Genomic DNA, 24,327 nt, shown 5'->3' on the forward strand with positions numbered 1-24,327 from the left:
CTTGATGTCTGCGATTTCTGCATCATGACCCTTTTTATATTACCATGTTTCGCCCATAAAATCCCCCAAAAATCCAGATGTGGCCATTCACAGCTGTGTCTTGACACTCGGTGATACATGCTACATGGAATTTTTGGATCGAAACAAGGTAAGTACGCGATAATATCTCGTTAAAGTCATGGCGTCTGTAACTCTGCTCTCTCGTACTCTCACCTCCACATAGGCTTTTGCAGTTTACATTTTTTTTAAACAGCAAAAGTAAAACTTCAAATGTTATAATTATAAGTTTTAAATATGTTACTGTCCCACCAAATTATTTTTAAACAAGAATAAAGTAGAAAAATGTTTGTCTTTATTATATGCTTCATTGAGTGAGTCCACTCAAATCCGCTCAAGCTGCTCATTTACACACAATGAGTTGCCACAGCAACTGTTTAACAATTTATACGATGATTGATGCATGCAGTGCTTTAAAGTTACGGCTTCTAGGTATCTGTGGCAAGATAAAACCTTAACGTCTGTCAACTAGGGGTGTGACAAAATATGGAAATGGTGATTTATCGTGATACTTTATGTCCCAAAAGGTTATCGATATGCTCCTGCCAAGAATCGAGATATCGTTTTAAAAAGGTGTCAATGTCAAAAAATAAAAATTAAAAAGGAACCAACAAGTTGCTACCAAAATCTCCATCACCATAATAGTGTCACAGTTAACTCTTAGGCTGCATTAACGGTGCACGACGCCCAATCCATTTAGACCGGGAACGTTCAGTCATTCCAAACCAGAGCATTCATTCATTCTGTCCGATTTTCAGGGCATTTACAGGTCACTTGCGGTTCATTTTAGGGCATTTACAGGTCATTTCCTCTTGAGTTTGAGTCACTGCCTATTCATTTGGGTGATTCCCTGTCACTTCCTGTTCTGTAACTCAAAATAAACAGGAAGTGATCCATAAAATAGCCCAAAATCAACAGGAAGTAACTGAACATCAAGAGGTAAATGACCTTAAATGGCCCAAAATTACTTCATTGCCTGGCATTGGCTGCCACTGACGGTCATAGACGTTCAATACATTTGAAGTGGGAGGGATGGCAGCGAATGAACATTCATTCGCTGCCACCCTCCCAGTTCAAATGGATTGGACGTCTACTGGTGATATACTCAATCTAATTCACAGCAGAAGCTTGTTCTTCGGTTTTTAGTTGTTTGTAGAATATCCTAGAATGATTTCCTGACCAATGTATTGATAATCGTTGTATCGCCATATCGTCAGATCATCTTTATCGTGAGCTTTGTATCGCAAATCGTATCGTTTTCATGAGGTACCAAGAGGTTCCCAATCCTACTTTCAACCATCCCTAACTTTAATAAGCAACTCCAGTACACTGACTGACCAAGAAAGAGCAGCAGGAGGGAGAGTGAGAAAATATGAGACTATCTATACTTATTTATTTTCCGCGATGGACTGAGCGCACGAAGTTTGAAACGCGAAGTAGCGAAAGATCACTGTGTGACCTACTTAGTGTGTTTTTTTTTTCTGTCATTGCTTTTAGGGACTTTTTCATGTGCTAATTCAGTCATCCCTACCAAATTTTATTTTCTGCGGTCAAACTGGCTCCGGGGCTGAATTTACCAAAACTATTGTAGCTTACTTATTAGTTTTATGATTCCCAGCAAGTCATCAAACTTCACCCAATGCACTCGACATTAAGCAATTTCGTGTTGTCCTTCTGTCTCACATACAAGTTTGTAATTTGGTTGCAAATGGACAAAAGCTCTCAGAGGAGGTCCTCCCAGAGTTTTACCGTCATGCGAGATTAGTTGTAGCAAACACATTTCACAACATGAGGAACAAGCTGTTTTAAAAGTCTTCTGGTGGCCAAAATATTATTATTGCTATGACTTGGCTTCATGTAAGTACTAAAGAAAGGGCTTGTGAGTCTCACATTCCAGCGATATTGATCTGGCCCAACACCCGATGATTTTCTACAGGGTTGCAGGCTAATTCTCTTTTTATACGAGAACGGTCTTCAGTGCCACCGGATCAACTCGGGGTGAGCGACCAGTTGATCTACGTGAAATGAAACGCTGTGAACCTCACCAACCGGGATTAGGTGGATAACGTTTCGCTCAGTTGTAGTTGAGTTCCCACACGGAACATCGTGGGTTAAGGACAGGAAGTGGAAACATAAACAAACAGTGTGGCTCCACCTACGGACATCGTGGATAGGACACGTAATCTGTTAATTAGGACGCACTGATTGCAAAGGCCGAATCTTTTCATTTGCGAAACAGAAGATCGTAATCGGGTAAAAAAGATTGGGTTTTTAAAATGTTTTTTTTTTTTTTTTTTTTGTTAGTATCAAGTCATTGGCTGCCACTGACAGTAATAGACATCCAATACATTTTGACTAGGTAGGCTGGCAGCAATTGTTAGATCTCTTCCAGCCCCCCAGTCAAATTGGATTGGACGTCTATCGCTGTCAAAGGCAGAGAAACGTGTTCACTCCATGGCAGTCTTCCCAGTAGAAGTAGATGTAATGTCTGTAACTGTTAATGACAGTAAAAGATTTAAGAGCGAAAAGCAAGAAAGCAATCCAGAGGTATAAAGCTATTGCAATATACGTATATACTAGTATAAGGTGGAAAACACAGACAAGGCTGAAAAAGCCGTTTCTGCTCTTGTGCCCCTCTTTAAAATAAACTACTGTATTTTAAGCCAAAAGAACAATTGTGTTTGACAGAAAAATAGGTCAATATGCTGCCATAGCAGTTTCATGGCGCATTAAGCCCTCGAACTATTTTTAATTAGTCCGTTTTAACCTGGAGACCCCAGTTTACAGACACGGCGCAACCGCTTTTGTTTCAACCCAGCCATAATAAGTTAGTAAGTAATATTACTTGGTTAGTAATATTTACTATTCGAAATACCTATCATTTTAAGCTTAGAATAATTAATTGATGTCTAATATTTAGTCATAGACTTGATTTAGTTCACGGGTACAGTGGGGCAAATAAGTATTTAGTCAACCACCAATTGTGCAGGTTCCACCTACTTGAAAAGATTAGAGAGGCCTGTAATTGTCAACATGGGTAAACCTCAACCATGAGAGACTATATGTGGAAAAAAACAGAAAACCACATTGTTTGAGTTTTAAAGAATTTATTTCCAAATTAGAGTGGAAAATAATTATTTGGTCACCTACAAACAAGCACAATTTCTGGCTGTCAAAGAGTTTTAACTTCATCTAACGAGGTCTAACGAGACTGGGAGAATGTGTTATGGTCAGATGAAATCAAAATAGAACTTTTTGGTAGAAACACAGGTTCTCGTGTTTGGAGGAGAAAGAATACGGAATTGCATCCGAAGAACACCATACCCACTGTGAAGCATGGGGGTGGAAACATCATGCTTTGGGGCTGTTTTTCTGCAATGGGACCAGGATGACTGATCTGTGTAAAGGAAAGAATGAATGGGGCCATGTATCGAGAGATTTTGAGTGAAAATCTCCTTACGTCAGCAAGGGCATTGAAGATGAGACGTGGCTGGGTCTTTCAGCATGACAATGATCCCAAACAAACGGCCAGGGCAACAAAGGAGTGGCTCCCTAAGAAGCATTTCAAGGTCCTGGAGTGGCCTAGCCAGTCTCCAGATCTCAACCCCATAGAAAATCTGTGGAGGAAGTTGAAAGTCCGTGTTGCCCAACGACAGCCCCAAAACATCACTGCTCTAGAGGAGATCTGCATGGAGGAATGGGCCAAAATACCAGCAACGCTGTGTGAAAAGTTTGTGAAGAGTTACAAAAAACGTCTTTCATGGTTAAGGCTTACCCATGTTTACAATTACAGGCCTCTCTAATATTTTTAAGTGGGAGAACTTGCACAATTAGTGGTTGACTAAGTGCTTATTTCCCCCACTGTATCTACCTCATTACTATCGCTTCATTGCATTTTTTTTGTTACCGTCGCATTTCCCCCATTATTTTAGATGATAAATAATCGATACAAACAAACAAAAATTGGAAAAAAAAAAAGACGATTAAAAGGGTAAATATTTAAAAAAGAAAATCTCGACCACTCCTTGTTGTCTGCGATTTCTGCATCGCAACCCTTGTTATATTACCGTGTTTCACCCATAAAATCCCCCAAAAGTCCGGCTATGGCCATTCACAGCTGTGTCTTGACACTCGGTGAGACATGCTACTTGGCGTTTTTGGATTGAAACAAGGTAAGTACACGATAATATCTCGTTAAAATCATGGTGTCTCTGATTATGCTCTCTCATGCTCTCACTTCGAGGTTTAAAAATGTTTTTTTTTTCTTTTTCAAAAAGGACTTCCAGTTCAAAATTGGCCCGAATATAAGATGGTGTTTTTTGCATTGAAATAAGACTGAAAAGGTGGGAGTCGTCTTATATTCGGGGCCTAGACATTATACTCATTCACGATGCTAGATGGCGGCAGATATCATTGAAGCGAATGCTGAACTTGAGGAGTAATGTTCTGTCATGATAGATCTCAGCTACTCTCAAGTTTAACCAGTTTGCATTACTTTATTGCAATATTTTTCCTTATTCAGATTTGTTTCAAGACTAAAGTTACAGTTAGACCTCACTTTGATGGTCAATGCAGTTATTGCAGTTTTGTTGTTTTATCACAATAGATTGGTTTATTTACATTTAAAAAACCAGAAGCCATTCATTTACGAATATGATTGCACTTTAGTTTACATATTTAAGTGTTCAGATATTAAGATTTGAATGAGGCAAAATAACATGCTTTTTCTCTCAAATATATTGTTATAATCCTTTGTTTCAGATGTACTGTAATTATTTTCTGTAGAAAAATGAATTTGGTGTTCAAAAAGTCTTTTTTCAAACTTGAGTCTTGAAAAAGAGGGGGTCGTCTTATAATCAGGGCCGTCTTATATTCTGGCCAAAACTGTAATATTTACACAACAACAACAAAAAAATTGCCTGGCAAAAAGAAAAAAATCGAAACCAAGAGAGCTCAATTTATCGCATTGGATTGCTTTTTTATATTTGTTTTTTTTTTTTCATGTATAAGAAATACAGAAATTCTAGTTCCCTACATTGATTCAACATGTCAAGGTTTTGACCCCTGAGCTCAAGGAGAGGCAATGTTCAAGTGACAAGCTCCTTCTTGTGTGAGCCATATTCAATGATACTTCCATAACATGCTGCCGGCTTTGGACACCCCACCCCTAGAGAGATGATACATTGTCTATATACAACTGATAGTTATTAACATGTTCCTTTTAAAACACTGCATGTTCAACCCACAGGATGCTTATTATGCTGAAAGAGTTGAATGAGAGGACACATTATTTGTGTTATTTAATGTGTTTCTCCAGCCGTCGGCAACGTGACAGATGACAGCGGCTCTGGGCGGGATGATTCGTTTAGGGACCATATTTGGACGTCAATAAAACATATCACTGCATTCTGCACCGTGCTGTCTCTAAACTTTCCACAGAAACCCTTGCGTGTTTAACAGCGGCTACACAGTGCAGCCTTTTATTTTAATTTTGTTTTTACCACCTAACCCAGAAGCCAATCTCAGGAATGTGACGCACATGTAAATAATCATGTAAATAATGGAACAGGAGCAGCATCTACCTCACTCTAGTTAAAATATGATTCACTAAAGTCCCAATATACATATAATTAGATGTTTTGATGAATACAGTATGATTTAACTTTTAACTTTTCAATTGCAATAAAATACAACTCATTCTAATTTCAATTTGACATAACGTATTCTACTGACAATTGATATGATTCACACAATCACATTAGTTTCTACTGTAATGAATATGATACGATTTCTTTCATTAAAAATAGGATTACCATAAATTATGACGTAGCTTCTTTAAAATAATAATAATGCGACTCACTTAAAGTAGCATTATGATTTACTAAAAAAGAAAATACAGTTCACTCCAGCTACATTATTCACTTTAACAACATGATTAATTTCATTTCTCAACAATTGACTTTAATTCCAAAGCCATACAGTCTACTCTAATTACAATATAAATTGCAACACTTACAATACGATTAATTCAGATTTTCAAACAAAACATTCCGCGACAAATCCGATACGATTCCTCCGAGCCACGACATGATACAGTACATTTGGATCAATACAATTCAATCAAATTGATCAAAACGTAAAACACTGATCAATATCGTCATGATCTAAAAATTTAATTTTGTTCGAAAGAAAGTTTTTTTATTCAAGTGCCTGAAATGTTCATAATAATGAGGCATTTGATTTATATAGCATCTTTTTGGAAACTCAAAGACACTTTACATTGCATTATTTTTTTCATTCCGCACTCCAAATTGGTAAGCCACTACTGCAGCCACAGCTGCCCTGGGGAAGTCCGACATAAGCGAGGCAGCCAATCCGTGCAACCGGCCCTTCCGACCACCATCAACCACTTGTTCACACACTACATTTGAACATGCAAGTAGGGTGAAATACAGGGTGGGGCAGAGCAACTTGCTTATTTAAATTTGGCACCCTGAAGTGATGGTTGCTCTGAGGATGGTAGGGATGGACTTATTTGAGAGGATGGGGCTTAAAGTTTGGTTTTTAACACGCGTTATTAAGTTTGTGTTTATTTTTCAGGAACCCCAATGAGCATCATGGAGTGGACGAAGTTGGAACGCGCTTTCGCTGTTGCGGCATTTTTTTCAAGCCGTCGCTCAATCGTCGCAAGGCAACGTGCATTCTGTAGACATTTCAATATTGCCCCCTGTGGTCGTGTTCCTGGCCAGCAGTTGATTGTTTCATGGGTAAACAACTTCAGGGAAACAGGTGATTTAAATAAAAAGAAACCTGGCTTCCCAAAGCGCCTCACATGCATTTTCACGAGCAATAAAATCGCATGGATTAAGTTCCTGCACCATAGCTAATTTCTGGGGATGAAATGTCAATTTGTCTCACAGAACAAGCAGACAACCGAACAGCTGATGCGTGTTTGCGGGCAAACCGTCGGCGAGATCTCAAAACAAATTGTCTCACCGCGTCAATGTTGGGGTGTCCTTGCTGTTTGCGTGAGGCCAGGGTTTTTTTTCTATACATCACCCGTCTCCCTGAAGTTGTTTACCCATGAAACAATCGACTGCCGGCCACGAACACGAGGGGGGCAATATTAAAATGTCTACGGAATGCACATTGCAACGTTTCAGCGGCCGCTTGAAAAAAATGCCTCAACAGTGAAAGCGCGTTCTAACTTCATCCACTCCATGATGCTCACTGGGGTTCCTGAAAAATAAACAAAGAATTAATAACGCACGTTAAGAACCAAACTTTAAGCCTTACCCTCTCAAATAAGTCCATCCCTACCATCCTCAGAGCAACCATCGCTTCAGGGCGCCAAATTTAAATAAGCAAGTTGCTCTGCCCTACTGTGTATATTGCCAAAGGAAACATCAACAATGGGCACAGGTGGAAGCAGGTGGGAACAGGTGGGAGCTAGAATCGAAACCCCAATCCTTCAATCAGCGGACAACCCACTCAACCAACCACTAAACCACCTGTGACACCGTCACGCCCATGTTTTAGCAACAAAAATGTCAAAACTCCTTTGTATTTTTTGTCGTTCAAGGTGAAATTTAACTGACTGTGTTGAGTATGCAAATTGATAATTTATTTGAGATCTGATAATAGGGAAAACAATATTTTGATTAAAAAAAAGACAATTACAGGCACATACAGTACACACTCGAGCACAAGTGCATTTGGTAATGGATATTAATGACGTAATGAAGAAGCGCGGGCGATTTGGGATACTCGCATTTGATTTGCCAAAATGTCATCGGCATTGATAAAAAATGTCTGCCCACTCTAAGGGCAGCTACATTTATTTACATTTTTCTATACTTACACATCAGAAAAATACAATTCTGTATTTTTTCAATTTATCAAACAAGATGATTTCCACTTGAATGGACATGATCAAAACATTAGATGTCTAATTCATTTAAACCGGGAAGACTACATTGGATAACAAATTGACCGTCATCATCTTGTTTTCCTTTGACTTACCATATTTCGCTGTTAAAAATAACACCTCTCTTTTCCATCGTCAACTTCGTGATTGCATTTTACAATCACGTGAACTTTGCTCTCCATCCTTGGGGCTTCACTTCCTGACACATCCAGTGCACCAATTATTCTGACCTTGCATTAATCACGTTTAAAAATAAGTCCCCACAGGAATACATGCTCCTAAACAATCATTTGTCTTCATTTTTCCAAAAATGTTCACTTTTCTTTGAAGCTTTGTCCACCTTCACGCGCGAAACTCAACATATTTTGAGTGAGTAGGGTTCTGCCTCCGTCAGTCAAGAGTTCGATAAGATCTTGGGGAAGTATCGCATTTCCTTGGCTTTCGCTGAAATATGCTTTCAGCACATGGGAGTGTGATCTATGATCCATACTTGTCAAAAAATATAAATATGTGTGAATGTGTGTGTGTACACAGTAATATTAGTCAAGTTTTGGCACGCTTCCCTAAAAATGTGCTGGATGAAATGCATATACTGTTTTGTTTACTTTTTTAACCATAAGCCACACCCGTCTATAAGCCGGACCCACCAAATTCGAGAAGAAAATTATACTTGTTTATATATGTCGCAGCAGTCCACATTATACAGTGGTACGAAAAAGTATCTGAACTTTTTGGAATTTCATCAAATGTGATCTTTGTCAAAATCACACAGAAGAAAAAACTGTCTGCTTTAACTAAAACCACCCAAGCATTTATAGGTTTTCATATTTTAATGAGGATAGCATGCAAACAATAACAGAAAGGGGGAAAAAGTGAAGTGAACCATCAAATTTAATATTTTGTGCCCCCAGCCCCCCTTTGGCAGCAATAACTTCAACCAGACACTTTCTGTAGGTGCAGATCAGTCTGGCATATTGTTTAGGACTAACGTTGGCCGATTCTTCTCTACAAAACTGCTGTAGTTCAGTCAGAATCCTGGGATGTCTGGCATGAATCATGCCACAGCATCTCGATGGGGTTCAAGTCTGGACTTTGACTTGGCTACTCCAGAATGTGTATTTTGTTCTTCTGAAACCATTCTGAATTTGATTTACTTCTGTGTTTTGGATCATTGTCTTGTTGCAGCATCCATCTTCTTTTTAGCTTCAACTGTCTGACAGACGGCCTCAGGTTTTCTGCAAAACATCCTGATAACCTTTTGAATTCATTCTTCCATTAATCATTGCAAGATGTCCCGGCCCTGAGGTAGCAAAACAGCCCCAAATCATGATGCTCGCTCCACCATGCGTCACGGTGGGGATGAAATGTTGATGTTGGGGAGCTGTTCCATTTTTCCTCCACACATGACGTTGTGTGTTACTCCCAAACAATTCAACCTTGGTTTCATCAGTCCACAAAATATTTTGCCAAATCTTCTGTGGAGTGTCCAAGTGCCTTTTTGCGAACATTAAACGAGCAACAATGTTTTCTCAGACAGCAGTGGCTTCCTCCGTGGAGTCCTCCCATGATCACCATTCTTGGCCATCGTTTTACATATAGTTAATGTGTGCACAGAGATATTGGACTGTGCCAGTAATTTCTGTAAGTCTTTTGCAGACACTCTGGGGTTCTTTTTTACCTCTCTGAGTATTCTGCACTGAACTCTTGGCGTCATCTTTGGAGGACGGCCACTCCTTGGGGGCGAAGCAACAGTGCCAAACTCTCTCCATTTTTAGACAACTTCTCTAACTGTCAATTGATAAGCATCCAGACTTTTAGAGATGGTTTTGTATCTTTTCCAATCTTTATACAAATCCACAATCCTTGATCGCAGGTCTTCAGACAGCTCTTTTGCCATGATGCACATCAGAAAATGCTTCTCATCAAGACAATTGTTACCAGGTGTGTGTTTTATAGTGGGTAGGGCAGCTTTAAACCACTCATCAGGGATTGAGCACACACCTGAATTATATATTTTTTTTAATAAAAATTGGTTTCAGTTGCTATTTACGTCTCCTTAGGCAGAGGGTTAACTTACTTATTTTCCCCCCTTATGTCATTATTTGCATGCTGTTCTCATTGAAATACGAAATCCTATAAATGTTTGGGTGGTTTTAGTTACAGCAGACCGTTTTTACATCTGTGTGATTTTGACTAAGATCAGATCACATTTGATGGGGATTTTATGCAGAAGTGTGAGAAATTCCAAAAGTTTCAGATACTTTTTCATTCCACTGTAGAAATAAGCTTGATGTTTGATATTGTTACTTTCTTTATTCAGATTGCTATTTCCTCCATTAGAGTCAAAACACATTTTTTCTGTCAAAGGACTTATGATTTATATCTTCTGTGATTAGTTAAGTGCCATTTTAAGATCCCACTTTGAGTGGCTTTCTATTTGTTTCTTTGCCTTTAGCCTTTTCTTGCCAAAAGGGCTTTGATTTGTATATTATGCTTGAACACACTTTATGACTATATTTATGACTACTACTAATTTACCACGCCTAGAGCCCCATATATAGTAAAACACATTCAAACTTACTATAGTCTTTAAATTTAATAGATGTTATGAAATCTTAAAAAAATATGGGGCCTCATTAGCCCGGACGCTAATTCCTCATTGGCCAAGCACCAGCGAGCTCATGCTCACACAGCGGCGGCTAACTTGATGCTGCTCGTAAATTAGATTAATGAGACCCTCCGTCACGCTGTCGGAATCCCTCCGCTCGCTGAAGGAGGTCAGCGTGAATGTTACAGGATCATCTTGGAGGGGTTTGAGTGCCTTGTAGATGGTACCGACAGGCCTGCCGCCCCCAAGAAAAATATTGACTTTCTTAGGTAAGTAGTGTACTTTTATTACGTTTGCCAAAATGCAATCCATTTTAACTAGGAGGGCTGGCAGTGAATGATCATGTTTCAGTGCCATTGACAACGATAGACGTTCAATCCATTTGAACTAGGAGGGAGGGTGGCCTTACGACTTGATTTATACAAGAGCAGGACAGTCCTTCATTTAACACTTTGGCTCGTACCTCTATTGTAGTCATTAGGTTTTTTTTTTTTTTTTTTTTTTTTAAATCTTTTTAATCTTTTATCTTTTACTAACTACTACAGCACATATTCTATGAAGCCTATACATTTTCCTGGGTTGGTAGTGAAGGAGTTAAATACCTTGTCTGGTGCATTCTGGAGCAGGAAATGTATTTGTTCTCCTTTTTCAAGTTGCACCTGAACGCAACACACTCCAGTGTGTTCTGGAGTGCTTGTTGCATTGAGAACAGTAACAGGTAGGCAATGTTAAACACATAGAGAGAAACAAGAGGGAGTTTGTGAGTTATATTTAATTGTTGTTGTTTGTGTTACCATGCCAGTGGTTACCTGTTTAATATTAGACTTCTGGTCGTCGCATCTGGTCATTAGATTGCTAGCGCTGGACTCTTGTCTTTGTAAATATTGTAAAATAGGGTTAGTTTTTTGTTTGTTTATTTGTTTTTTTGTATTTTTCACAGCAACTAAAAAAAACAACTTACATTTAGTTGGGTTTTAACGGGACAATGCAGTTTTTTTACTCGCAACTGCCACCTCCTACCTAAAGCGAAACTGCACCTCGTGCATGGCGCGCACGCTTATACGAGCACTAACATAAAGCAATGAGCGTTTGGCCTATCAAATCATGACCAGAAACGTAAAAAGTCAGTAGTAAGTCTTAAGTGGGTCAGAAAAGTGTTTTTGACAAGGCGGAGACAAGGCGGAGGCTTGGTGAAACAGCGCTGCTGCTGCATGGACGGGCGTGGGAGTGCACAGGCGTGCTTTTACCCAGAGTGTTCAAGCTGAACGTAATAAATAGGGCTTTTTGAGGCAGTCCCAGGGGCAGTTTACATGGCGACACTGCGACACGAAGACGCAATGACTGTGTTGCGGAGTGGCCCCACGTGCATATTGTGTCGGCGAAGACGAAAAATTCTAAATCCTGCCTACAAAGTAGAAGAATCCGATTGCGGGTGATTGAGGGGGGCTTCCTCGGCATGCATATCAAAGGCTCCGCGGCGTGAGACTGCGCCAATAACGTCAGCACTCGTACACGTACACGTCACATTGGGCGCTTCTAAACATTAAAAACAGCAAATATGGTGGAGCGTCGGCTTTAATTTACTGTTTTAATAATATTTTTAAATTAAAAATGTTGAATGTTTCCATTTTTGTGCCTTTTTGAACAAAAGAAAAATGCCATTGCTTCGAGCGGGTGGGCATATTTTTTCCCGGGCTGAGGGAGCTTGGTGGGATCAAAGTGCATCATTCTCTGTCGCTCTATAATCTGCACTGCCCCCTAGGGCCTGGCATGAATACTACATCGTTTTCATGCGGAATTGCGACATTGTTCGAATGGAGACACAAATGCAAATGGAAATTTTTCGTATTCTCGGAGAGTCACCATGTAGACGGCCCCTCAGTTATGATGTCAGGGTTCCGTGTACTTATCAGCAGGGGTGAAAGTGGCTAGAATTTCATGCCGGAACTCCCCGACGTGAAGGTCGCCACAGAGTCAGAAATTTTATTTTATTATTATTATTTTTTTCTTTCATTTTTTTTTTTATTTTTATTTTTTTGGGGTTGGGGGTCAAACCTCTTAAACTACTGAAATGCAAAGACAAGTATTTTAGCTCAGCTATTTCTATAACACATAGAAAAACTGATTTTCATTCGAAATTGTATTTTTTTTCAATGATTTGCAAAATAAAAGTTAACAAAAACAGCAAACCCCAACCTCCATCTCCTAATTTTTATTTTTTCTCATTTCCTCACATACTAAATGCCAAATCCTTACTACTTAAGAACATAAGAACATAAGATGTATATTAAAATTGAAGTTCATGTAAACATTTACTTTTTGTTATGTTTTTTAATAATAAAGCTATAAGTAACATACATTCAGAAAAATAAGGACAAATGACCTATATTATGCAGAGTTAAATGGAATATATTTTGAAGATGGCGCGACCATTGACTTTTCTAAATCATAAGAAAATGAAAAAGTAGCCAAACATAAATGAACAAATATAAGTCCAAAGTGCACATTGACAGCTAAGATGTTCTGAACCTCCCAATCACAGCAAATAAAACTAAATATGATAAATAAGCCTCCTCAACTCTTTCCTTGCTTTTAAAGATTTGATCCATTTTATGTTGCATTGCCCTTTTTTTGTCGCATCAGTTCAACAACCTTTTTTTTTTTTTTTTTGCGTTACTCATCATCGTCAGACTCAGATAACTGCAGCAGCTGGTAAAACTTCATGCCGTCCATGTAATAAAATAAATAATACAGTGCCTTGCAAAAGTATTCGGCCCCCTTGAACCTTGCAACCTTTCGCCACATTTCAGGCTTCAAACATAAAGATATAAAATTTTAATTTTTTGTCAAGAATCAACAACAAGTGGGACACAATCGTGAAGTGGAACAAAATTTATTGGATAATTTAAACTTTTTTAACATATAAAAAACTGAAAAGTGGGGCGTGCAATATTATTTGGCCCCCTTGCGTTAATACTTTGTAGCGCCACCTTTTGCTCCAATTACAGCTGCAAGTCGCTTGGGATATGTTTCTATCAGTTTTGCACATCGAGAGACTGACATTCTTGCCCATTCTTCCTTGCAAAACAGCTCGAGCTCAGTGAGGTTGGATGGAGAGTGTTTGTGAACAGCAGTCTTCAGCTCTTTCCACAGATTCTCGATTGGATTCAGGTCTGGACTTTGACTTGGCCATTCTAACACCTGGATACGTTTATTTTTGAACCATTCCATTGTACATTTGGCTTTATGTTTTGGATCATTGTCCTGTTGGAAGATAAATCTCCGTCCCAGTCTCAGGTCTTGTGCAGATACCAACAGGTTTTCTTCCAGAATGTTCCTGTATTTGGCTGCATCCATCTTCCCGTCAATTTTAACCATCTTCCCTGTCCCTGCTGAAGAAAAGCAGGCCCAAACCATGATGCTGCCACCACCATGTTTGACAGTGGGGATGGTGTGTTCAGGGTGATGAGCTGTGTTGCTTTTACGCCAAACATATCGTTTTGCATTGTGGCCAAAAAGTTCAATTTTGGTTTCATCTGACCAGAGCACCTTCTTCCACATGTTTGGTGTGTCTCCCAGGTGGCTTGTGGCAAACTTTAAACGAGACTTTTTATGGATATCTTTGAGAAATGGCTTTCTTCTTGCCACTCTTCCATAAAGGCCAGATTTGTGCAGTGTACGACTGATTGTTGTCCTATGGACAGACTCTCCCACCTCAGCTGTAGATCTCTGCAGTTCATCCAGAGTGATCATGGGCCTCTTGGCTGCATCTCTGATCAGTTCAGTCCTTGTTTGAGAAGAAAGTTTGGAAGGACGGCCGGGTCTTGGTAGATTTGCAGTGGTCTGATGCTCCTTCCATTTCAATATGACGGCTTGCACAGTGCTCCTTGAGATGTTTAAAGCTTGGGAAATCTTTTTGTATCCAAATCCGGCTTTAAACTTCTCCACAACAGTATCTCGGACCTGCCTGGTGTGTTCCTTGGTTTTCATAATGCTCTCTGCACTTTAAACGGAACCCTGAGACTATCACAGAGCAGGTGCATTTATACGGAGACTTGATTACACACAGGTGGATTCTATTTATCATCATCGGTCATTTAGGACAACATTGGATCATTCAGAGATCCTCACTGAACTTCTGGAGTAAGTTTGCTGCACTGAAAGTAAAGGGGCCGAATAATATTGCACGCCCCACTTTTCAGTTTTTTATTTGTTAAAAAAGTTTAAATTATCCAATAAATGTTGTTCCACTTCACGATTGTGTCCCACTTGTTGTTGATTCTTGACAAAAAAAATTAAATTTCATATCTTTATGTTTGAAGCCTGAAATGTGGCGAAAGGTTGCAAGATTCAAGGGGGCCGAATACTTTTGCAAGGCACTGTAAATATTGGTGGAAACGGATTACGCTACACAAGCACTTTATTATGTATGCTGTTAAGACTTGTGGATGTAAATCTGATGTTGGTAGATTGTTTTCTTATTGGAGATCAAATGCATGTGTGGCAGCTTAGCATTTTTTTTTTTTAATAATGTTTTGACAGTTGCCGTCATATTTTCGGAATCAAAGCACAGTGTACCTGAACAGCGTTCCAGCCCTGAATCTTATACAGGAACAGCATTCCGGCCCTGACTCTATACCGGAACTGCGTTCTGGCCTTGAATCTTATACCGGAACTGCGTTCCATGACTGTTCTGGCCCACTTTCACCCCTGCTTATCAGGGCATTGGTGGAGAATGCATGAAGTAGAAAAGTATTTTAAATTAACTCTGAAAATCCTGTACAATCCCTTTAAACATTATTTTCGTTATTATAGTTTAAAGCCATCAATTTTCAACTTTGTGGTATTGAACTTTGTAAGAAAAAATACTACACCTACAAATAATTTGGCTTCTCTCAATTTTTATCATGTCATTGTTATCGTGTAGAAAATTGTATTATTGTGAGAAATACACTGGCTTTGTTGAGTTGTTTTGTCCTCCTTTTGGCGTTGTGGAGATGGTCAATGGAAGCCAGCGAGATAATATAGCGATATTGTTAGTAACAAGACATTTTATACAAGCTCGAGTCCTATGATCTTGGCGAACGTTAATTAGCCTTTTCGAGTCTCGCTCTGGAGGCTGTCTTCTTTTTGGCCTTTTAAAGGCTCTGCCTCAGCATGATCCAATTAGTCGAATCCGGCATGGGGTTCAGGGGTTGGCCCGACGCTCATCCGGACCTGCGTGAGGCCGGCCACACCGGGCGAATCAAGCACTCGCTCGGTGAGCAGCTCACTGTTTAACCATGGCAGTCTGTTCGGCTCAACATTTGGTCTTTGTCTATAAGTTGTCTATTATGAGTTCATTTTTTGGTTGGGAGGCGCCCATTTCGTGTTGATCAAGTGAGTAGTTTTACTTTTTTGTGTTTGCCCTTTAAAGTTAACTCATTGACTTCCATTGACGGCGATAGACGATTTTGACTGGGAGGTTTGACAGTCATCATTCACTGCTACCCTCTCCCTGTCAAATTGAATTGGACATCTATTGCTGTCAATGTGTTTTTAATCTAAATTTTCGTCATTTTTTCCATTTCACCACTGACGTTACATATAACACATTTATTTTTTTTTGTTAAGTTTGTTATTTTTTGCGAGTGTTAGCTCGTTGCCGTGACTGACGGATCAAAGTCTGGAACGTGTCAGCGAGCAGTTGTAATCCTCTCAGCTCAGCGGCCTCATTCCCAGACTTGTTATGCTTGGTCATGATGTTTACGTGGCCTTTTTACCTTTCTGTCGCCCACCCACTCCTCCCTGCCACCTAACCTGCTCCTAATACAAGAAGTGCACTTTAACTTATTAAGACATACTGCTTGTCTTGTCCCCACAATGCTGAACCCACAATGCTAAACAGAGAGTGTTACACTTCTTTCATGTTTCTGTCTTTCCGAAAGCTTGGACCAGCATGGCCAATTTATTAAAAATTGCAGCCAAATGCAAGGGCGTAGATTTGCACAGGGATGGTAGGGACATAACACCACCAACTTTTCAAGATGCTCAAATTGTCCCCACCAACTTTTAATCAACCTTATTTGCATTATATAATAAGTTCAGTTAAATTGTCTTCCCATATGTGGTAAGGATAGAATAGATAGAATAGGCCCTACAATGATTAACTGAATTATATTCATTATGTTGAGACTTACATGCCGCCCCCTTTGAAGAGAAAGGATATTAGAATTTTTTTTTGCAAGCAGCAGCCACTGTAAGTAATGTAAAAAGACGTCAATGTGGTGGCGGTGGGGAACAAAACATTTTCCTCCAAAATTTTCCTCCTGAAAGTCCGACCTGCATCAGAGCATAACATTAAGCTGTGTGAACTGGCTATCCTGTAAATCTCGAGTAGAAAGCTGCTTAGAGACAAGCGTCCTCCTGTATGTGTTTTCTACTGTTAAAGTTTTTTCAACAGTGCATTTATTCATTAATTAAAATGTATTCATTTATTTTCTATATATACAGTGGGCCAAATAAGTATTTAGTCAACCACTAGCTGTGCAAGTTCTCCCACTTGAAAATATTAGAGAGGCCTGTAATTGTCAACATGGGTAAACCTTAACCATGAGAGACAATGTGGAAAAAAAAAAACAGAAAATCACATTGTTTGATTTTTAAAGAATTTATATGCAAATCATGGTGGTAAATAAGTATTTGGTCAATACCAAAAGTTTATCTCAATACTTTGTTATGTACCCTTTGTTGGCAAGAACGGAGGCCAAACGTTTTCTGTAACTCTTCACAAGCTTTTCACATACTGTTGCTGGTATTTTGGTCCATTCCGCCATGCAGATCTCCTCTAGAGCAGTGATGTTTTGGGGCTGTCGTTGGGCAACACGTACTTTCAACTCCTTCCACAGATTTTCTATGGAGTTGAGATCTGGAGACTGGCTCGGCCACTCCAGGACCTTGAAATGCTTCTTACGAAGCCACTCCTTTGTTGCCCTGGCTGTGTGTTTGGGATCATTGTCATGCTAAAAGACCCAGCCACGTCTCATCTTCAATGCCCTTGCTGACGGAAGGAGATTTTCACTCAAAATCTCTCGATACATGGCCCCATTCATTCTTTCCTTTACACAGATCAGTCATCCTGGTCCCTTTGCAGAAAAACAGCCCCAAAGCATGATGTTTCCACCCCCATGCTTCACAGTGGGTATGGTGTTCTTCTGGTTCAATTCAGTATTCTTTCTCCCCCAAACACGAGAACCTGTGTTTCTACCAAAAATAACATATTTTCCCAGTCCTCCTCTGGATCATCCAAATGCTCTCTAACGAACCGCAGACGGGCCTGGACGTGTACTTTCTTCAGCAGGGGGACACGTCTGGCAGTGCAGGATTTGAGTCCCTGGCGGCGCATTGTGTTACTGATAGTAGCCTTTGTTACTGTGGTCCCAGCTCTCTGTAGGTCATTCACTTGGTACCCTCGTGTGGTTCAGGGATTTTTGCTCACCGTTCTTGTTATCATTTTGACGCCACGGGGTGAGATTCTTGCATGGAGCCCCAGATCGAGGGAGATTATCACTGGTCTTGTATGCCTTCCATTTTCTAATAATTGCTCCCACAGTTTATTTCTTTACACCACGCGTTTTTTCTATTGCAGATTCAGCCTTCCCAGCCTGGTGCAGGTCTACAATTTTGTCCCTGGTGTCCTTCGACAGCTCTTTGTTCTTGGCCATAGTGTAGTTTGAAGTGTGACTGACTGAGATTGTGGACAGGTGTCTTTTATACCGATAATGAGTTAAAACAGGTGCCATTAATACAGGTAACGAGTGGAGCCTCGTTAGACCTCGTTAAAAGAAGTTAGACCTCTTTGACAGCCAGAAATTTTGCTTGTTTGTAGGTGACCAAATACTTATTCTCCACTCTAATTTGGAAATAAATTCTTTAAAAATCAAACAATGAGATTTTCTGTTTTTTTTCCACATTCTGGCCCTCATGGTTGATGTTTACCCATGCTGACAATTACAGGCTTCTCTAATCTTTTCAAGTAAGAGAACTTGCACAATTGGTGGTTGACTAAATACTTTTTTGCCCCACTGTATATTTACATCATATATTTAAAAATTACCAATGTTGAGACCAAATCAACCTACGCCCTTGGCTAGATGAATCAACCCATAAGAGTTTCCCCTCACCATGAAGGCTCTGGCGTCAGCCAGCATTTCTGGGTCAAAATGTGTTTGTAATGATTCTTCAGAAGAGCATTAATGTCCTTGTGAGCGTACTTGACTTCTGAAATCCAAACACCAACTCACCAGCGAACAGTTTGTGATCATTCCTGTCAGCGCGCTGACGTGAGAGCGCTAACTTTCACGCGGAGGTGCCGTGAACTCGTTAGAAACATCAAGTTGACAATAATTGAACTCTATGACATGGATCACTGTGAAACAGAATATCAGTTTCTGTTTTTTAGGCTATCACAGACTGATATTCAGAATTGTTTTGGATTCCCTTATACTTGACAAATGCTCATGTCTAGCTAAGAAAAACTGTCTCAAAGCGTAATGCTGCCTCCTACACATTAAAATGGCTAAAAATCACGTTAAATGTACAGTAAGATACTGGCAGCAAAGTACCATAGAGAGAAATATACGTTAACTGTTATTTCATAGCAAACTATAGGTATAGGTTCCTGGTATAGGTGGGTATACCAGGAGACCAAGTGCTGTATCACTATAGTTCACTTTTTATTCTTCCTTTTTTTTAGTATTTTCCTTGTATTGTGTTGTTGTAATTTGGAGCTTGAGTCTGTCAATAAAATACTAGTACCGTATTGGCCCGAATATAAGACGGCCCTGATTATAAGACGACCCCCTCTTTTTCAAGGGTCAAGTTTGAAAAAAGACTTTTTGAACACCAAATTAATTTTTGTATAGAAAGTAATTACAGTACATCCGAAACAAATGATTATAACAATATTATTGAGAGAAAATGCATGTTATTTTGCCTCATACAAATCTTAATATCTGAACATTTAAATATGTAAACTAAAGTGCAATCACATTTGTAAATGAATGGCTTCTGGTTTTTGAAATGTAAATAAACCAGTCTATTGTGATAAAACAACAAAATTACAATAACTGCATTAACCATTAAAGTGAAGTCTAACTGTAACTGTAGTCTTGAAAAAAATCTGAATTAGGTAAAACTTTGCAATAAAATGCAAACTGGTTAAACTAAAAAGATTAGCTGAAATTTGTCATGACAGAACATCGCTTCAATGATATCTGGCGTCATCTAGCGTCGTGAATGGGGAGAGTAGCTGAGATCTGTCAGAACATCACTTCAAAGATATCTGCCGTCATCTAGCGTCGTGAATGGGTATAATGTCTAGACCGCGAATATAAGACGACCCCCTCTTTTTCAGTGTTATTTCAATGCAAAAAACACTCTTATATTCGGGCCGATACGGTATATCTATCTCTTTATGCAGTGTTGTCAGTAAAATCTGATTACTTTCTTTCAGTAACGAGCAATCTAAGACGTTCATTTTTCCAAACCAGTAATCTGTTTAAAGTTAGTTTCCTTGGTGTCTGTGCGTTACCATTTTGTTATTACCTCATAATGTATGTAGAATGAAGAATATTGTAGTCATGTATGAAGAGCATTTCAAATAGAAAATAATAGAGCGGTTCCCATCTTCTCGCTACAAGTTTGTTTTCATGGTAACCACTCATAGCTTCCTGTTTTGGTCTCGCGTCACACGCGCTAAGTGTTTTGGGCCTGAGATAAGCGTAAGCAACATGGTGCACATTCAAGCCGAGTGCAGCCACCTGTTGAGATGTGGGAGGGAATGCTGATCTGTGTGTGTCCCTGAATGAACGTGAGTATTTTTCCTTCATTCTGGAGGGTTCCAGCGATAGGTTGTAGCCGCTACATGTGCAGCCGTTTTGTAGCTTTTCTGTTGCAATGGCGGGTAGTCATTGCTTCAAGTCAGTAAGCATTTTTTACATCATATTCGTGGAGCATCTTTGGGATGTGTTGTAAGTTCAATTGAGTGTAAAGTGCCCAGTTGCCACCACATTTTGTGGCCAAATTGACCACGCGTGTGTACGGCGTACTTCCGGGTTGTTCGTGCGCATCCGCACCCGCCCCCACCTTTGTATTTATTGCACTGTGCAATTCATTTGTGTGTTGTTGATTACTGTGTAATCAATTTCATTGTCTTACATTGGCACTAACTCGAAGTATAATCCTTATGTGAAAAATGCTTCCCCTTTAAATTATCGGAAAGTCAATTACATATGATGACATTTTTCTGTTGTCATTTTTATGTTGAGGCAGCAAAAAGAGGAAAATTGGTGAAAAGCAACCTATAAATGACTTTTAAAGTAACTTAGTTAATTTAATACTAAAGTAATCAGTAAAGTAACTAGATTACTTTTTTGAGGCGTAATCAGTAATTAAATTACTTTTTCAAGTAATCTGTGACAACTTTTGTCTCTATGTATGTACGGTGGTAATGTCATTGCCCTCCCTTACTTAATCTCTAACCTCTCCAACTGGCGTTTGAACCCATTTTGTCACTCTGGCAGTCAGGCGTGCTGACTACTGAGCCAATAGCACAGTTTTGCCTCAGTCGCCAAAAGGCTCTTTTAACTTCTCTGTGAGTAGGATTTCCCTAACTTCTGCACTTGCTTCAATCACACGACTGCCTGAGCTAAAAAATTTGCAAAAACCTACGGTTACTGAAGCACTATGTACTTTTACATTTCATTTACGGTTTTCCTGTTTTTTTTAACGGTAACATTTTGCCAACCAAAGCTGCCATAATTTAACAGACTTCTATCGGACAGTAAGAAAATCATCCAAGCAGATGTGGGAAAATATGTTATAGTCGGTATTAGGGATGGGAATCGAAATCCGGTTCCGAGTGTTTCGAGGCCTCGACATCACAATGAAAAAGCCTTAACGATCCCTTTAACGATCCCTGAAAACGCATATTGCGTCGTGACGTGTCTTGTTGTCCAGACGCATCAAACTAGCGTGGCGCCAAGAGCCACTCGCTCCAAAGTTTGGCTACACTTCACCAGGAAAAAGGGTGAAAATGAAAGGTTACGATAGTTTAGCACGAGCATTGCCGCCGTAAACAAAACAATGACAGCAAGTAGGTTCGAACGCTCGAAAGTGTGTCGTCACTTCATGAGGAAAAATTACAACAAAGCGACTTGCAGTCATTGCAAGGTGGAGATAACTTCATCGGGAGGGAATAGACTGCACTGTCATCACCCAGACGCTAAGGCTCATTCCTGACTATACAGCTAGCTAAACTCCCAAATGACGATGCAGAAGACGTTGGTATAATTTGCTGACTTTATTCAACCATCACTTGAAACTAAAAATAGAAATGAAACAAATCAATTTGGTCCCCAATAACAAACAGGTTTGCATCAACGTAAATCAGCGATGATTAGCTGCTAACACAGTCATAACAAACAGTTAGCATGCGTTCGCTAGCATTAGCACATCGTTTAAACCACTACACAACTGGATTTAAGTGTCCGATCGCGAGTGGAAACACACAACAACAACACAGAAGATGATACATAGATATTTTACAAACATTAACAAAGAACGTAGGCTCGTGGCAGTGTTTCCCTTTCTCACTAACTCGCTTGGATGCAGCATTTCTTCTTCTGCGCGTGTAAGCGCGTTCTTCTTCGCGTGAGGAAGCGCAAGGGCGCCACCACTTGAGTGTGAAAGCGCCATAAAAACTAAAAGGTGCACATTTCAATATACTGGTACATAAAAACAGGGGTCCCCAAACTACGGCCTGCGGCTCCATATTTGGTTCGGCCCCCTGAACAATTCCAGAGAGCATTTTGAATTGTTTTTGTTTTTTTCTCCCTCAGTAGTGTTATTTATTTCCTGGCCTTTTTCAGTGAATAACTCAGAGAGGGTTATTTGGTTATTATCTATTTAATTAATAGTGCTATTATTATTTATTATTATTATTATATTATATTATTATTTTAATTTATTTACTTTTGTTCCGTGAAGAATCCACAGAGGGTTATTTGATTGTGGCTTTGTAAAAAAAATTTTTTTTTTACATTTACGCACTCCTGCAATCGTCACACTTTTTCTGTTACAAACTGACCCCGGCCTCTCATCAGAGAAGGGAAAAGTTGTGTGGCCCTTACAGGAAAAAGTTTGGGGACCCCTGCTTTAACACATATTGCCAAAGGCAGAACAGCGACCTATATGCCAATATATACCAATATTTTTTATTTCTTTTAGAAAAATGTTTTAGTAAAATTCTTGTGCATTTGCCACTTATTGGCACAGTTAACATTAAGGCTTTGGGCCTCTTTTGACCTCGTTGTGAGTTTGTAAGGTTGTGACTTCTGATTAAACAAACTCAATGCCAATCAAAACGTTTGTTCTTCTTTTTCCCGAAATTAGAATCGATAAGAGATTCGGTAAAGAATCGAATCGTTAAGCAATATTGATAATGGAATCGGAATCGTAAAAATCCTATCAATTCCCATCCCTAGTCCGTATCGTTAACAGTGATCCTCTCATTTTTGTTAATGTTATTTACTCTTAATTCCAGTTTGGCCTTTAACCTTACATCAAGTCATGTACATTTCCCAACTGTGGTGCGTGAGAGTAACAAGGCAACAAAAAACTGGTAAGGATCAACTTTTTTCTTAAATTTTTAAAAAGTTATTTTTCATTTAAAAAAGAAAAAAAATCTCGTTTCTCCTTAGGAGCTGATAAACCCCAAAAACTGAACCATCGATCCATTTTCCCCTCACCCCCCCGCCTGCTGGTGCCCTCTCTGTAACCCCGTGATGGCACCCACCCCTGTTCACCCCCTTTCCACCTGACCAGCCAATAGGACCAGGCAGGCTGGTCTGGGTGTGGGCTGAGCTGAAGGAGGAGGTAGCAAGGTAGGGAGGGTGGGGGACTGACCGGACAGGACCTAACACCCGACTAGTCAGCCAGCCAGCCAGACGGGCAGCAGGCAGCAACGAGAAACATTTCGCAAGCTGGTGAAGATTCCGCCGTCTTCTTCAATGGATCTACTCAGTTTCAGGTTCCACTACACCTGAGAGGAAAAGCCGGGAGACCGATCCCGGGTGACTTTCGGTGGGGGAGAATGCTTAAGGAGATGGATGAGCAAGAGGAGATGGCGAGGGGCCGGGCGGGAAGCTGCGTGGAGTTTCACAGCCTCAGGGTGAGTGCCTTTCGAGCACAAGTGAAAGTGACAGCTGATGGTGGTGCTGATGATGGCAGGTCGCATGTGGGAAGTGATTGGTGTGGGAATTTCATAAAGTCACAGGAACTCGAGAAGTGTTTCAACTTGTTTGGTTGACACGCTCGGAGACGAAATTAAGCTTTGCGGGGACTCCGTGTTCGGAAGAATTCATCAGAGTTTGCCTTCATGTGTCGCCCACACGCGATGGGTCTTAGTTTGAATTTTGTAGCATTCAGATAAATTCTGTAAGATTACTTAGTCTTTTAATTGGGAGCAAATAATAACAGTGATCATTTGCTGCCAGTCTTCTTCTGTCAATGAGTCAAGGACATCTGCAAATATCCAAATTGACAGCACCATCAAAGCAAATTTGCAGACTTTCTGTGTCTTTCCGTGCATGACTACTTGACATTTGAGTTTTACTTCAAATCTCTCATATGAGCAAAACAAATATGCAGCAGAAATGGCGCTGACTGCTAGCCAAACCTCTTTGAGAATTCCATA

The 24,327-nt window shown here is 39.8% G+C and overlaps 1 protein-coding gene across 8 annotated transcripts in view; it reads left to right on the forward strand.

The window, feature by feature from the left end:
- The window catches only part of LOC130926637 (rho GTPase-activating protein 20), a 164,643-nt gene that overhangs the window by 60,199 nt on the left and 80,117 nt on the right, over window positions 1-24,327 (forward strand). For 4 of the 8 annotated variants that reach the window (XM_057851646.1, XM_057851648.1, XM_057851649.1 and 1 more), the window contains 2 exons: window positions 23,176-23,253; window positions 23,333-23,802. In XM_057851646.1, the coding sequence (XP_057707629.1) occupies window positions 23,725-23,802 (78 nt within the window). In that variant the 5' untranslated portion in view covers window positions 23,176-23,253; window positions 23,333-23,724. Of the gene's footprint in view, window positions 1-10,781; window positions 10,862-15,875; window positions 15,972-23,175; window positions 23,254-23,332; window positions 23,803-24,327 lie in introns of those variants that run through there. The other 4 variants (XM_057851651.1, XM_057851652.1, XM_057851645.1 and 1 more) reach the window with 4 other exon arrangements.

Source organism: Corythoichthys intestinalis, chromosome 12 (genome assembly GCF_030265065.1).
Source record: "Corythoichthys intestinalis isolate RoL2023-P3 chromosome 12, ASM3026506v1, whole genome shotgun sequence".
Taxonomy (NCBI): Eukaryota; Metazoa; Chordata; class Actinopteri; order Syngnathiformes; family Syngnathidae; genus Corythoichthys; species Corythoichthys intestinalis.